The following is a 15,909-nucleotide window of genomic DNA, read 5'->3' on the forward strand; positions in this document are numbered from 1 at the left end:
ATTCATCATTTGGTTTGTAGAAGACATCTATTGGATGAAATTAAAATTTCATTATATGTGTTAGAAAATCTAATGCATGTTTTTCTTTTCATATATATTTTTGTTTTTTTGTGTAGAATTTTCATTTGAAAGAATGATTTAATTTTACCTGATGTTAATTATCGTACTCTGGTTGTCACAGTTCATTTTATGTTGACTTTAGCTATATAGTCTTAATTATCTCCTTATAGTAGCCATTTTTATTTCTAAAGTCAGATCTTCACCTTAATAACTGCTGTTGAACAAAGCAGCTTTTAATCTAATCTACTCCTTGTATTAATCTGGGCAATGGTGTGATTAGACACCCACTCAAATAATTTTGGACAACACAGCCAAGGTATAGAGCAAAATAGATCACAAATTGGAACAATGTTTAAGTTAACAGATTGTCCATAATTTTTTCTGATATAAAGATACTAATAGTGATAAAAGAACATTGTAAGGGCATTTTTACATTTTGCTTTTGTAGTATCTTACAAAGTATTCAAAACAGCCCTATAAAATAATAAATGGATATTCCCATTTTATGGAGGAGAAAATTAAGACTCAGATTTAAGGTGATTCACATAGCTTTTAAGATAGAGCTTTAATGTAAACTCAGTTTTCTGACTAGTTAGGGTATTCAGACTGTTCCATTTTATTTAAGAAGAACTACTGTCCCTGCCCCCCCTTGTAAATTATTAATTATAGCTATCCAGTGTGGTTGAAAATTAAATCCTTAAAATTAAATCCCTTTTAAAATTAAATCCTTGTTTCAGCCCATACTTTGTCCCCTAAAACTAGAGCCCTAAGTTCCAGCACCCTAGGTTTCTAGAGACCTAGATTCCCTAGGCTCCTTGGAAGTTAGGCATAGAATAGATAGGCATAAGACAGAAGCTTTAAGTAGGGTGCTGTTCCAATTTAGTATTCTACTGAGTATTGCTATTACTTTGTTTTTACTCATTATAGTGTTAAAATAGTCTTTTTGAGTATGAAAGTGCTGGGTCACAATGAGATAAAAAGAGTGCAGTATTTATAACAAGCTCTTACTCAGAGTGGTTCCTATAACAGTTTGTTCTCTGTAAAGGCAAGTAAAACATCCAAAGCAATTTTATGAGACATTGTTTGTCCTTGCCTTTGCAGTAAGGTAGGGATAGTTACCAGTTTTTCTTAGCAGATAATTTTTTTTGAGGTTATTAGATTATCCATTTTTTCCCCCAATCGAATTGATTCAATTGAAGAATTATATTTTTAAAATTAATTCTTTTAAAACTAAATAGTATTTTGTCTTATATCCTGTTCAAAGACCTATACTGGGTTTTCTCCTGAATTAAATATTTTTCTCCTATTTTCATATGCAATAATATAACATTGTTTAGAAGACCATTAGATCTAGCTCTCATTTTAACATTTCTCATTTTTAAAGTTTAATTTTTGTTTGTATTTTTTCCCACAGATTAAAACATTTGCCCTTTAGCTTTACAAAGCTACAGCAATTGACTGCTATGTGGCTCTCAGATAATCAGGTAGATATTCTGATTTTGTAAATTGATAGAATTCCAGTTATTCTATATGATTATGCATTCTAATTTACTTAGGATTATTTAACAGCAGTTCTAATCTGGTACACATGTATAAGGAAAATACTGGAAAATACTTAGATACACATAATTTTTTGTGAAATATGTGTAGATTCATGAACGGTAAGTCCTTTTGGGCTTGTCTAACTTCTATATCTGTAAAAAGATACATTAGGACAGAATTCTCCCTAACTTTTTAACATTTTTATAGAGACTCTCTGTGGCTTATATCTGTATAAATTTGATAATTTAAATTATGCTTCTAATCAAGCACTTTGACAAACCTTGAAGAAGTATTTCTAAGGAATTAAGACTTGTTCCTTGGACTTTCCTTTGTTTGACAAACATTTATTGAAAGCTTACGGTAGGACATGAACTGCTCTGGGAGCTGGAGTTATACTGATGAAGCAAATAGAATCTTCTTACATTCTCATTGAGTTTACATTCTCATGGGAGACAGAGACAAATAAGTAACTACATAATAATATTTCAGAACTACAGAGAAAAATAAAGTTTGATAGGCATTGGAACAGCCCTGCTATTGGAACCCTGATAGCAGGGTTGGAGTAAACATCTTATTTTAGATAGAGTGGTTTAGGAAGTATCTGTCTGAAGAAGGGAAGAGTAAAGCAGATTCTCAAATGAAATTAAGAGTGAACTATGCTGGGACTTCCCTCATGGTGCTGAGGTTAAGAATCCGCCTGCCAATGCAGGGGGACACGGGTTTGAGCCCTGATCCAGGAAGATCCCACATGCTGTGGAGCAACTAAGCCCGTGCACCACAATTAGTGAGCAACTAAGCCCATGCACCACAACCACTGAGCCTGCGCTCTAGAGCCTGTGAGCCACAACCACTGAGCCCACGTGCCGAGCCCGTGCTCCGCAACAAAGAGAAGCCACCGCAATGAGAAGCCCGCGCACCGCAATGAAGAGTAGCCCCCGCTCATCGCAGCTAGAGAAAGCCCACGTGCAGCAACAAAGACCCAACGCAGCCAAAAATAAATAAATAAATTTATTTAAAAAAATAACTTACGGCTCCTTTCAAAAAAAAAAGTAATAGGATTAAAGAAAGGGGAAGAGTGTTCTGGTTAGAAGGAATATCTATCATGAGCCTAAGCACTTATTAGTGAAGCAGTGTAGTATATTCAGTACCTCTACAAGTGGTTTTATAACTAGAGCATAACTTGTGAGATGGAAGAGTGGGACGTGAGGCCATAGAGGTGGACACAGATCAGGTCATGGAGGATCACATATGCCGTACAAAGGAACTTACATTATATTTCAAGGATGGCAAATAGATTTTTTTAATCTTGCATGTCAACTTTGATAAATTATGATTTTTTTTAAAGGATTCTAAGGTCATATTCAGGCTCAGTGGAAAATTGTTGTGATTAGGGTGACTGTAATTTATTATCTATTTTAGGACACTTGATAGGGAAAGGGGCCTCTATGATAAGTGTCAGAATAGCATGTGTAAAATGGGAATGTCCCAGGCAACCTGGATGTTTGGTCATTATAGTCATGGTCAATTATTCATATATGTTATCAGTTTAAGAGAAGTGGTCCTGGGATTACATGTGAACCCTACTACAGGAGATAAGAAAGCTGTGTAACATATGAACAGGCAAGTGGCATGATCAGACTGATACATTAGAAAGGCTTTGCAGGCTGCATTATGGAAGATGGATTTAGCAGGGGGGGGTGCCAAGCGGGAAGGCCAGAGAAGACCTATTGGAGGGCATTGCCATACTCAAGGCAACAGAAAGTGTTGGCTGAAGTAGAGTAATGATAACAGGGCCCGGGAAAATACTGTCTTTTTAGGGCATAACTTAAAAGGTCACATCAGTGGAACGTGAGAAGAATGCATGTATGTGAGAAGAAAGAGTAAAAGCAAAGATGAGCCTCAGAGATGTGGCTTGAGTGACTAGGTAGATATTGATACCATAACCAAGATAGAGAACCACGAGAAAGAAATCTGTTTATGGGAAGATGTGAAGTTCTGGTTAGGTTTATTGAGTTTGAAGTACCTTTGGTGTATCCAGGTAGGCACGCATGGAACAGTTCAGGTGGCCTTGGACCACCCCCACCCGCACCCGCACCCATCGCCTTGTTTTAGGCTGTGGTTTTCTGTGCTCTTGGTTTCTCCACTCTTTTAATTTTTAACCTCCAGGGGTTCTCAAAATTGCTCCTGAAGGCATGATTTTTTTCCCCAGTACTATTATAGATTTATTTCTTTCATGTGTAAAATGTATTTAAAAGACTTGTAGCATGAGAAGAGATGTGTGTTCAGTCCATCATCTTAATCACTTTTTCTTGAAAGTGGTTTCATAGCTTTTTATTATTTTGTCAAAAGGAGTTATTGTCAGTTTATTTTTTTAAATGTTAGGGATGGATTAATCCTGAGGAATACTAACATTTAAGTGGCAGGCGGGATAATAGGCTTAGAAAGAGTGGCCATACCTCTATGGCCGCTCTTTACAAGGAAAACTGTATGAAGGTGTTTTTACGTTAAGGGTGAAGCAACTGGCCTAAAGGAACGAGTTGAAACAAGATAAATGCCAGTGAGAGGTTCATTCAAATGAAGTCTGAACAATATCCATTATATTTTGGCAAGTTATACCTATCTTGCCAACTTATCTTGACCATAGCTAATGCAGTTTTAGAAGTATATGTCAAATACCAGATTGAAGTAGTTTAAGGAATAAATAAATGAGAGAATGGAGACATATGAATGTTGATTAGTCTTTTAAGAAGGTTGGATAAGAAAGAACAGGAGTGGAACACAAAGAAAGGAACATAAAGAAATTGGTAGCTAGGCACAAGATAAGAGAGCATGTTTATAGGTTGCTGGAAGGAGGCTCTATGGAGAATGAAATTAAGGATATTAGAGAGTGATGGATAACTGGAGTGGAAGCTGATGGAATCAAAAGCTCTGGCAGGGATTCTTATGTTCTTGAAGGGATCTTGGGTATGAAGTTTGTGAGAGGGAGGGCTAATAATCTATATGGTGAAACTCTTAGAATGTAGCAGTTTCCAAACTCTTAGCAGTTCCTGAATCCTATTTTTATTAAAAAAATTTTTTTTTGAAAATAATATCTTCTTCAGAATACAATTTAGGAAGTTCAGAAGAATTTTCAAGCAACATTGGGAGTCTGTTGAAGTTTGTTACCACAGACTTATTGTTAGTACTAATTTGCTCAGTTGTGTGATACAGAGAAAGCACACAATTAGAATAATTCTGGGTTACAGCTTTGCCAACCCAGGTGCAAGAGAAGGACAGTGCAGCAAGGTCTTGATAATTGGCAGGAAACTGGTCATAATGAGATATGGTCAGATATGTAAAGAGAATCAAAGACAGGAAAGAATGATGATGATAAAGTAAAAAGTTCAAGAGAGTGGCAGTCTTGGTGGGGTTGATGAGCAAGTCTTGTAGGAGCAATGAAGTGAGAGATCTGCATGGTGTCTATGTTACCATGCTCTGCTGGTTGTCCTTTTGACTGACCACGCCTTAGTTCCCTTTTCAGGAATTTTTTTTCTGCCAGTATCTTATATGTTGGTGCCCCTCATGGTGCTCTAGGCTCTGCTTTAGTTACTTTCCTTATACTTTCCTCTGGGAAAGATGCAATTACTGACTATATCATCATTATTCCTAACAACTATCTTCAGCCCAGTTCTCTTTCCTGAACTTCACACTCACTGTCTACTTAACATTGCCCCCCTAGATGTCTCAAATTCAACCAACCTAAAACTGAACATTTCATCTTCTGCTCCAAATCTTTTTCTTTTCCTGGGTTCCCTAGATCAATAAAAAGTACTTGCTGGAGACAGAGACCTGGGAATGTAATTCTTAACTAGTGTTTCTCCCTGTACTTGAGTACAGTGAATTACCAAGCTCTGTTTAGTCTTAACTCTTAAATATATCAGATGTTTTTGTGCTTTGCTTTATCCCTGCTCCCCCTTCCCTTAAATACAGTCCACCATCATCTTTCAGTTAGACCTGCACTGTCCAGTACAGTAGACATGGTCATGTGACTAGTCCAAATTGAGATGTGCTGTAAGTGCAAAATATACACTGAATTTTCCATACTTAGTATGAACAAAGAATGTAAAATCACATCAACAATTTTTATTATCAATTACACATTAAAATGACAATATTTTGAATATATAAGTTTAAATTAAATGCATTATCAAAATTTAATCTCTTTTTACCTTTTAGAAACATGTGGCTACCAGAAAATTGTAAATTATCTATGGTTCTCATTTTTATCTCACATTATATCTCTATTGGACAGTGTTTGCTTAGACTATTGAGGTAGCTTTCTGATATGTCTCTGCCTCGGGTGTTGCCACAGCCCCTATCTCTTATCACACTGGTTCCATTCAGAACCACACTGCAACTCAAGTGATCCTTTAATCTTGTTCTAGCACTACCTGCTTAAAATGCCTGCTCATCCTCTAGCTTCACCTCCTCCCCTTACGTCTTTATTCTCATTTCCTCAAGTGAGTTCTGCTCTCTTGGAACATGCATCCTCCCCCTTCTTACCTGGTTAATGTGCTCATCCTCATCTAGGAAGGCGTTCTTTCAGGAATGCTTTCCTCATGGCTCAAGATTTTGGTAAGCAAATACCTCCTGCTTTGTGTTCTCTTAGCACCTTATACCCTCTCTACCTAGTTCTTACATTGTATTGTAATTTATTTTGTTATCACTATCCCTCCTCTCATATATTGTAAGCTCTACAGAATCAGTAAAGATGGTTTGCTCGCTAGTCTATACCCAGTGCCTGTCATAGTGCTTTGCATATAGGAGGCACTTAGTAAACACTTGCTGAATGAGTGAATTTATGTTTCAGAGAAAGAACATTAACAGGTTATATTGTAGGAATTATGGCAAGGGAGTAGAATGAGTATCTAAAATGAAATAGTAATAAAGATCATTGGAGTTAAGTATTTAGGGAATGGAGATGCTTGGTAAATAGCTCTCAGTCTCTTTCTGCCTTTGCACTCGATAAATAACAGATGATTAGTTTTCTTATAACACCTTTATTGAAATATAAATCACATTCTGTACAATTTACCTATTTTAAAGTGCATAATTCAGTGGTTTTTAATATATTCATAGAGTTGTACAGCCATTACCACAGTTAATTGTAGAACTTTTTCAGGGGTGTGATTAGTTTTTAAAAGCCTCCCAGATCATTCTTTTTTTTTTTTAACATAGAATTTACCGTTCTTTTTTTAAAATTTATTTATTTATTTATTTCTTCATGCATGCATGCATGACACACCGCATGGCATGCAGGATCATAGTTCCCCAACCAGGGATCGAACCTGGAGTGCTAACCACTGGACTGACGGAATTCCTCTTCCCAGATAATTTTTGTTTTTTTTTAACTTTTATATTTACCTATGTAGTTACATTTAGTGATGTTCTTTTTTTTTTTTGGCTATGCCGCGTGACTTGCAGGATCTCAGTGCCCCGACCAGGGATTGAACCCAGGCCATGGCAGTGAAAGCCCGGCATCCTAACCACTAGGCCACCAGGGAACTCCCTCCCAGATAATTGTGTCTATCTAAGTAGACTTCTTTCCTCATTCCAACCCACTCCTCATCTACTGAGAAATCACTGGGCTAAAAGTATGGCTATGTCATCTACATTTTATATCTGTGGAATTACCCATTACTGTGGAAAGATTTGGCATAAAAGAGTCAGAAATAGTTGGATACTATCAGGAGGTCAGTGGATATTAGGAAAGGAGCTAGAATGGTTGGGGCAGGGTTTGATCTCCCTTAAAAGAAGAGGTGTTTATAATTGAGAGAGGAGTAATGATCTCATAGCATTTGTAAACACTAACTCCACCGCCTGAACTGGAGTTTATGAGGTGTGGGAGAAGAAGCAACCTGTATCTGAAGGCTTCAGGAAAGTGCTGTCCTTGGGAAAGGAGTAGATCTACCATTTTCATTATCTGAGGAGATCAAGGAAAGTTTTCATTGAAGATGTTTGAGATGCAGGGCAGTAGTATCTCTACTGTGGAAGAAGGATGGGGGCACAGAGGAAATGTTTGAATGGGAGTAAGATTATAGGATGGCATTAACTAGCTGCACGGTTTTCACAAGAGTGAGTCCAAAGAATTAATTGATAGGGTGGCAGGTGAGGGGAGGATTGGGTAGTTCCTGCTTGTCTGGAGTTAGCCGAGGCTTGGATTGGTAGGATGTTAGGTCAGTAGGCTGGCAAAAGTATGAGTTATAGTAAGAAGTAAATTGAAAACACTTAATAACCAGTTAGGAAAAGAGTCCTAAGGAAAAATGAGGTCCAAAATAATTGAGTTTTCTAGTTCTGCCACTTAGTAACTTGTGGTATCTTTAATGGAGAACAGAGACACGGGGCAGAAAAGAGAAGGTTACAACTTAGTGTTTAAGTACTCTGTTTTCAGCTAAAATAAACCTGCAGATAACTAGACTAAACCTTCTAAATCATTTCTACAAAAGCATCTTCCCAAAGGGGAATACTAGAAGGGGCAAAATAACATAAAATGGAAAGGCTTAGTTTTTGGCGTTATTAAAATCACTATGATAAGTAATTGTTGGACTGTGGATGTACTTAATATATAAGAACTTTTAAAACTGTATTGATCAGTGATAATTGCAATACAGTATGAGTTTGCTTTGTATTAAAAGCTAAATTTTATTTTTTAGATTTATATATTGTTTCAAATCTTAAAGTTTTATTATGTAAAAAACATTTTTGGGGGTAACCTACACATTGATACTTTATAGAAAAAATGGTGAGTGCTTATTCAGAGGTATTGCTGGATATGTAGTTGCTTTAGGATTATTGAAAACTAAACTTTTATTTTCTTTCCCTAGTCCAAACCGCTGATACCTCTTCAAAAAGAGACTGATTCAGAGACCCAGAAAATGGTGCTTACTAACTACATGTTCCCTCAGCAGCCAAGGACTGAGGATGGTAGGAATTTAAGAATCTCTTTTCTTTTAAAAAACAAATACTGACAAATTACAGCAAAGGTGTAAAGTGAATTTTAAGTCTCAAAAACTTTTACTAATTTGAAGAAAATTTGGAGAACTGGTTAATGAAGTTCTCTGAAAATGGGAAAAAAAGGCAATATCTCAGTGTTATAGATAGTTGAATTTAGAGGTATATGTATACCATATGTTTCCTTAAATAACTCCTTTGATTTTGTTAGATGCATTTTAGTGTGGGAGAGGCTTCAACCGAAAAGTATAAGTTTATAGTATTCTGAGTCCTTTTAGAGTTCATGTGTTTTTTAAAGTATTTCACTATGGGTATTATAAGGAGAGCACTATAACTAATATACTTATAATACTGAATCAGAAACTACATTTGGTATGGTCAGGCAGGTGAATTTCCTTTCAACTGCAAGAAAAGCTTTTTCCTTTATCACAGTGTCTCTAAGAAATAGATGAGTCAGAAAACAATGTCCTTCAGGCGGAATTTTTTAATACTTCGAGAGTAGACGCTTCACATTTAGTTCATTCCATTTTTATTACCACCTATGTGCCAGGCATTGTGTTAGATCTAAGTTTTTGGTCTTTGTTGTTGTTGTTGTTCTTGGCTGCGCCACATGGCATGTGGGATCTTAGCTCCCCGACCAGGGATCGAACCTGCGCCCCTTGCATTGGGAGCGTGGAGTCTTAACCACTGGACTGCCAGGGAAGTCTCAGATCTGAGTATTTAAGATCTTAAATCCTTGCTTTCAAGAAGCTTATGATGTAAGAGAGGGATAATGATGAATAAATTGGAAGGAAAGGGCATGGTATCTTGAGCCTAGTTAGAGAAATCAGTCTTACACAGGAAAAAGGGGAAGTATGGATCCACCTAACAATAAATTTATAACTGAGGAAAACAAGGTATCGGGGAGCAATATCAGTCTGAGGGTTTTCATTGCATTTATTTTCTCAGTGAAGTCAAAGAGAAAATTGCCTCTAAAGACTGGGGGAAGGGCATTTGAGGAAGTGGTAGTGATTTGGAGTGGCAGAGCAGACTGACTTAGAATAAATAGAATTCCTGAGCAGCATTGAAGGTGGAGCAAAGAGGAGGGAATACCATAAATTTGCAGTGGTTCTAAACAACAAGGTTATGTCATTTTTCTCTGGTTAAATTCCACGGCAAAGAAGGTAGGTGATTGAAGTACCACGTTACGGACTTATTGCATAGGTATGACTTAAGGAAAGGGGGCAAGAACGGTGAGAATGGTGGAAATAATATATCATGAAATCTAAGGTGAATAGAGAAGGAAATAAAACCTAGAGTGCTTTTTACAGGAAGAAAAAGAAATGAGGTTAAGGAACTTGACGTTTACCAGCAGTAATAAGGAAGTGAATGATTTAGAAGGACAAGTGTAGTGGTCAGGGAGGTGGAAAAGTATTACAGAAGCTAAGGTCTTGAGTATTACCATGATTGTGAATCACATGGGTGAAATGCAGATGGACATTGGAATTGAGGGCATCGAGGAATTATGAAATTAATAGGGTTGAGGTGGGGTCATCGCAAATTTTCAGCATTCAGGATTTTGGCAGGTCGTAGGTAGAGAGAAACACTCTAGGCAAATACTAGAGTCCTCAATGAATATGCCAGTGTGATCAGATCTAGTGGCATCTGAAATGCAGAAAAAGTGATGTTACTGCCTGATACCCTGAATCGCAAAAGATGTGAGATTTACACTAAAGGGTAGAAAGTGTAGGTGACCAGAAGTTGACAGGAGTGAGAGGCATGGTAAAAGTTTTCTTTGGGGTTCTAAAAAAATTCTGGTGTTAAATTGCTTTGATGTAATCTAAAACTCTTAGAGATCTCTGGGCTAGGCTGGTGGAGTCTTAACCCCCATCCCCACCCCCAGTACATAATGAACAGTATTGGGATTTGGAAGATTATTTCCGAATGCCAAACCTTGAATGAAATAATTTATATATTACCATGTTACTTTTTGTAGGGAACTGAGGGAACTGCACAAAATCACGTATCTATAGTGTTTTAATTGTTAGATTCTCTTCAGGAATCCTTCTGGTAACAAAAAAGCCTAAGACGGGAGCAGAAATCTTCTCAATCCTGGAAATAGACTTTGTTGGAAACTGCTTGACTCTGCTTGCCTTTCCAAGTATACCACAAAAAGTATGTCAGTAGGGTTTCCCAGGAGTTTGAACCATGTTGGACAAACAAACAAGAACAAACACTCTAATTCATTTAATATTAAGCAACAACACAAAGCAATTAAATTTTTGAGTCAAGTAATGAAAACAAAGAAAAAGGTGAATCTCAAAGCTTTATTCCTGTTGTTAGTATTTGGTTTCATGGCATTCTTACTTTGTGACAGTTGTCACATCTTTAATATTAATATCAGATAGCAGGATATGTAAGTGTTGAGTTTATGTTAAATTTTCAATTTTCCTTAGTTTTGATAGAGAGTATCTTGTAATTACTTTATTTACGTAGTAAAGCTATATATAATGTTTCATGCAAAGATGTAATTACATGCCATCGGGGTAGTCATTTTTTACCAAAATATTTCCCTCTTTCTGACTTAACACCCCTCCCCCAGTACATAATGAACAATGTTGGAATTAGGAAGGTTTCTGAATGCCAGAACCTGGATGAAATAATTTATATATTACCATGTTACTTTTTGTAGGGAACTGCACACAATCACATATCTATAGTGTCTTAATTGTTATATTCTCTTCAGGAATCCTTCTGGTAACAAAACAAGACAAATCAGCTTTAAGGAAGAAAAGATATGTCATTGATATTGTGAAGAAATGTTGGAAACACAGCCTAGTTGTTAGTGTAGCACTTATAGCTGCTGACATTGACTGGTCTTGATTTATCTTAATGAACATACCTCATGAACAAGTAATAGTTTTTCATAATTATAGTAAAATACAGTGGGGTTTTGTTTGTTTTTCTCTAGTTATGTTCATATCAGATAATGAAAGTTTTAATCCTTCATTGTGGGAGGAACAGAGAAAACAGCGGGCTCAAGTGGCATTTGAATGTGATGAAGACAAAGATGAAAGGGAAGCACCTCCTAGAGTGAGTCTATTTTTTTTTCCTTCAAATTTGAACAGCTCTGCTGATATTTATTGGGTACTATATAGCTAATCTGTGCTATTTTGCCCTCAAGGCACTTGAAATTTTATTAATCCAATACATTTATCATGTGAAGGTATTCGAGAACAATATAAAATTATGCAATTAAAAGCCAAATTTCATAGTATGTATAAATATAAGAGAAAAACAGATTATTATTTCCCCCTTTCCTTTCTTTAGTGATTTATTTATATATATTATAGGGATAAAGAACTCTTTGATATGAACATTTTGTTTCTTTGTGAGACTGTGTTGCAGTGATAGAAGTAGCAAATACACATTTCCTAGTTACTTATGGATGTAATTTTTTCCCCTTATATAATAAAACTAACTGAATCCCAGAAAATGATAATTAGATTGACCTTAGAAGTGTTTGGTTCCTACCACATAAGTCATAATAATCTAGGAATTTTTTTCTTTTTTTTTCTTTTTTCGGCCATGGCTTACGGGCCCAGCCGCTCCACGGCATGTGGGATCCTCCCGGACCGGTGCACGAACCCGTGTCCTCTGCATCGGCAGGCGGACTCTCAACCACTGCGCCACCAGGGAAGCCCCTCTAGGAATTTTATGTATGTTTGCATAAACATCTAGCTGGAAAACATATATCTGTTTCAAAGCCAAGAGGTGGTGTTGGTAATATCCACATCATATATCTCCAAATGGAATATATTTAAGTCTACTAAAAAAAAAAGCTTTTAAAACATGTAACTGTGAAGTTTTCGATTATCAATAAAACCAGACTTTTATTGAGTCTAAAATGCTTTCAAAGGCCTATCATCTGTCTTCACAGTTACCCCTATGAGCAGTGTAATTAAGATGGATTATAGATTAAATTTTGATATTGACATTAGAAATATTTATCTGTAGATAACTAATAAGGACCTACTGTATAGCACAGGAAACTCTAGTCAGTACTCTGTAATGGCCTATATGGGAAAAGAGGAATCTAAAAACGAGTGGATATATGTGTATGTATAACTGATTCACTTTGCTGTACACCTGAAACTAACACAGCATTGTAAATCAACTATACTCCAATAAAAATTTTTTAAAAAAGAAATATTTATCTGTATTTTAAATTGTGCTTATTTTATTTCTCTAGGAGGGAAATTTAAAGAGATATCCAACACCATACCCAGATGAGCTTAAGAATATGGTTAAAACTGTTCAAACCATTGTACATAGATTAAAAGACGAAGAGACTAACGAAGACTCTGGAAGAGATTTAAAACCACATGAAGATCAGCAAGTTATAAATAATGATGTGGGTGTGAAGGTTAGAAAATTCAAAAGCCTTGACCAAAACCTGTTTCAGGTTCTTTAAAATTCTTAAATGATAAATGATATAATGATCCTTTTTGTTTACAAGAAAATGTACTTCCAAACTTAGGGCACTGTTCTCAAATACCTGAACTAAAAGCTGTAATAGTGAGCAAACTCCCTAATTGCTATTATTACCACTTCACTGTGGTTACAGATTGTCCATATGGGCAGGGGAGTGTCAGCATAGCCTTTGAAAAATCATTGCCTGAACAAAGAATAAGGTAACAAATGTCAGAAAATTCATTGTTATAGAAATACTTTTTCCCCTGGTAATATTGATTCACTCTACCCAGTTTTAATTTTAAATGTAATTGCTATGACAGACCATTGGCATTTCCTCGGGATGTTTCTGAAACCTACACTAATCCCTAAATTGTGTGTTCCTTTAATGGACTCCCCCCTCTCCCGCCCGCCATTGTATCACAGAAACAGAAGTTTTATCATGTCACTAGAGTTACTATATATTCCACAATGAGCAGGAAAATACCTAGCCATCCTGATTTTGAGCATGCTGAGCTAAGTGACTCACTCATAAATACCAGCTTTGCAACTTCTAGGTTGAAATGTAGCCTCAGCTAAATTGTAAAGTTTAATGTGGCTCGTGGACCTTTGGGACCACCTGTTCCCAAAATGAGCATTTTTTATCTGTGAGTCCTACAGATTTCCATGTTTAAAGTTTTTTCAGTTTATCCAGAATAGGAAGATACTAAATTACTGTTAAAATTTCATCTGAACTTTAATACAAGAATAGATATAAAGAATGTGAATTCTTTATCTTTTCTTTTACTTAGACTTCAGAAAGTATTACTCCAGTAAGAAGCAAAGCTGATGAAAGAGAAAAGTGTATGATAGGAAACTCTATACCGAAGACCAGTGAACCTGAAGCTGAGGTCAGTCCTGGGAATCCGCCAGTGACTGCAAATATGAAAGCCTCTGAGAACTTGAAGCATATTGTTAATCATGATGATGTTTTTGAGGTATGGCTTTATGATTATTCTGGAGTAGTGATAAATGGTAAGAATTTAATATTTCATTGTTGCTAACTAAAGATAGGAGAAACCTGATACTGATAGCAGAAAATATGCTAATGCATTTGCCATTGAGAAATCTCATAATATTTGCTGTACCACTCGTTTATCACTTTAAGCATTGGAGTACAGTGGGTATAAAATTTTTACTATGTAAATTATGTCTTAAAAAATATTTTTTTGGTTGCGCCAGGTCTTAGTTGTGGCATGCAAGTTCTTTAGTTTTGGCATACGGACTCCTTAGTTGTGGCATGCGGGCTTCTTAGTTGTGGCATGCAGGTGGGATCTAGTTCCCTGACCAAGGATCGAACCTGGGCCCCCTGCATTGGGAGTGCAGAGTCTAACCCATTGGACCACCAGGGAAGTCCCTACTATGTAAATCAGATTGTGGCAGTGTTGTTCTAATTCTGTAAAATTCATAACGGCAATTGCTTTTATTTCTGTAACTTAAAAATGAAAAGGTTACATATATACAATGGAATATTACTCAGCCGTAAAAAGAAATGAAATTGAGTTATTTGTAGTGAGGTGGATGGACCTAGAGTCTGTCATACAGAGTGAAGTAAGTCAGAAAGAGAAAAACATTACAAGAAAATGTACTTCCAAACTTAGGGCACTGTTCTCAAATACCTGAACTAAAAGCTGTAATAGTGAGCAAACTCCCTAATTGCTATTATTACCACTTCACTGTGGTTACAGATTGTCCATATGGGCAGGGGAGTGTCAGCATAGCCTTTGAAAAATCATTGCCTGAACAAAGAATAAGGTAACAAATGTCAGAAAATTCATTGTTATAGAAATACTTTTTCCCCTGGTAATATTGATTCACTCTACCCAGTTTTAATTTTAAATGTAATTGCTATGACAGACCATTGGCATTTCCTCGGGATGTTTCTGAAACCTACACTAATCCCTAAATTGTGTGTTCCTTTAATGGACTCCCCCCTCTCCCGCCCGCCATTGTATCACAGAAACAGAAGTTTTATCATGTCACTAGAGTTACTATATATTCCACAATGAGCAGGAAAATACCTAGCCATCCTGATTTTGAGCATGCTGAGCTAAGTGACTCACTCATAAATACCAGCTTTGCAACTTCTAGGTTGAAATGTAGCCTCAGCTAAATTGTAAAGTTTAATGTGGCTCGTGGACCTTTGGGACCACCTGTTCCCAAAATGAGCATTTTTTATCTGTGAGTCCTACAGATTTCCATGTTTAAAGTTTTTTCAGTTTATCCAGAATAGGAAGATACTAAATTACTGTTAAAATTTCATCTGAACTTTAATATAAGAATAGATATAAAGAATGTGAATTCTTTATCTTTTCTTTTACTTAGACTTCAGAAAGTATTACTCCAGTAAGAAGCAAAGCTGATGAAAGAGAAAAGTGTATGATAGGAAACTCTATACCGAAGACCAGTGAACCTGAAGCTGAGGTCAGTCCTGGGAATCCGCCAGTGACTGCAAATATGAAAGCCTCTGAGAACTTGAAGCATATTGTTAATCATGATGATGTTTTTGAGGTATGGCTTTATGATTATTCTGGAGTAGTGATAAATGGTAAGAATTTAATATTTCATTGTTGCTAACTAAAGATAGGAGAAACCTGATACTGATAGCAGAAAATATGCTAATGCATTTGCCATTGAGAAATCTCATAATATTTGCTGTACCACTCGTTTATCACTTTAAGCATTGGAGTACAGTGGGTATAAAATTTTTACTATGTAAATTATGTCTTAAAAAATATTTTTTTGGTTGCGCCAGGTCTTAGTTGTGGCATGCAAGTTCTTTAGTTTTGGCATACGGACTCCTTAGTTGTGGCATGCGGGCTTCTT

The 15,909-nt window shown here is 36.3% G+C and overlaps 1 protein-coding gene across 2 annotated transcripts in view; it reads left to right on the forward strand.

The window, feature by feature from the left end:
• The window catches only part of ERBIN (erbb2 interacting protein), a 119,851-nt gene that overhangs the window by 79,828 nt on the left and 24,114 nt on the right, over window positions 1–15,909 (forward strand). Inside the window, exons 13-17 of one of the 2 annotated variants that reach the window (XM_055086598.1) lie at window positions 1,475–1,544; window positions 8,466–8,565; window positions 11,543–11,664; window positions 12,824–12,997; window positions 13,836–14,604. In XM_055086598.1, coding sequence (XP_054942573.1) covers window positions 1,475–1,544; window positions 8,466–8,565; window positions 11,543–11,664; window positions 12,824–12,997; window positions 13,836–14,087 — 718 coding nt within the window. In that variant the 3' untranslated portion in view covers window positions 14,088–14,604. Of the gene's footprint in view, window positions 1–1,474; window positions 1,545–8,465; window positions 8,566–11,542; window positions 11,665–12,823; window positions 12,998–13,835; window positions 14,605–15,909 lie in introns of those variants that run through there. The other variant, XM_007103288.4, reaches the window with a different exon arrangement.

Source organism: Physeter macrocephalus, chromosome 8, assembly GCF_002837175.3.
Source record: "Physeter macrocephalus isolate SW-GA chromosome 8, ASM283717v5, whole genome shotgun sequence".
In the NCBI taxonomy this organism is placed as follows: domain Eukaryota; kingdom Metazoa; phylum Chordata; class Mammalia; order Artiodactyla; family Physeteridae; genus Physeter; species Physeter macrocephalus.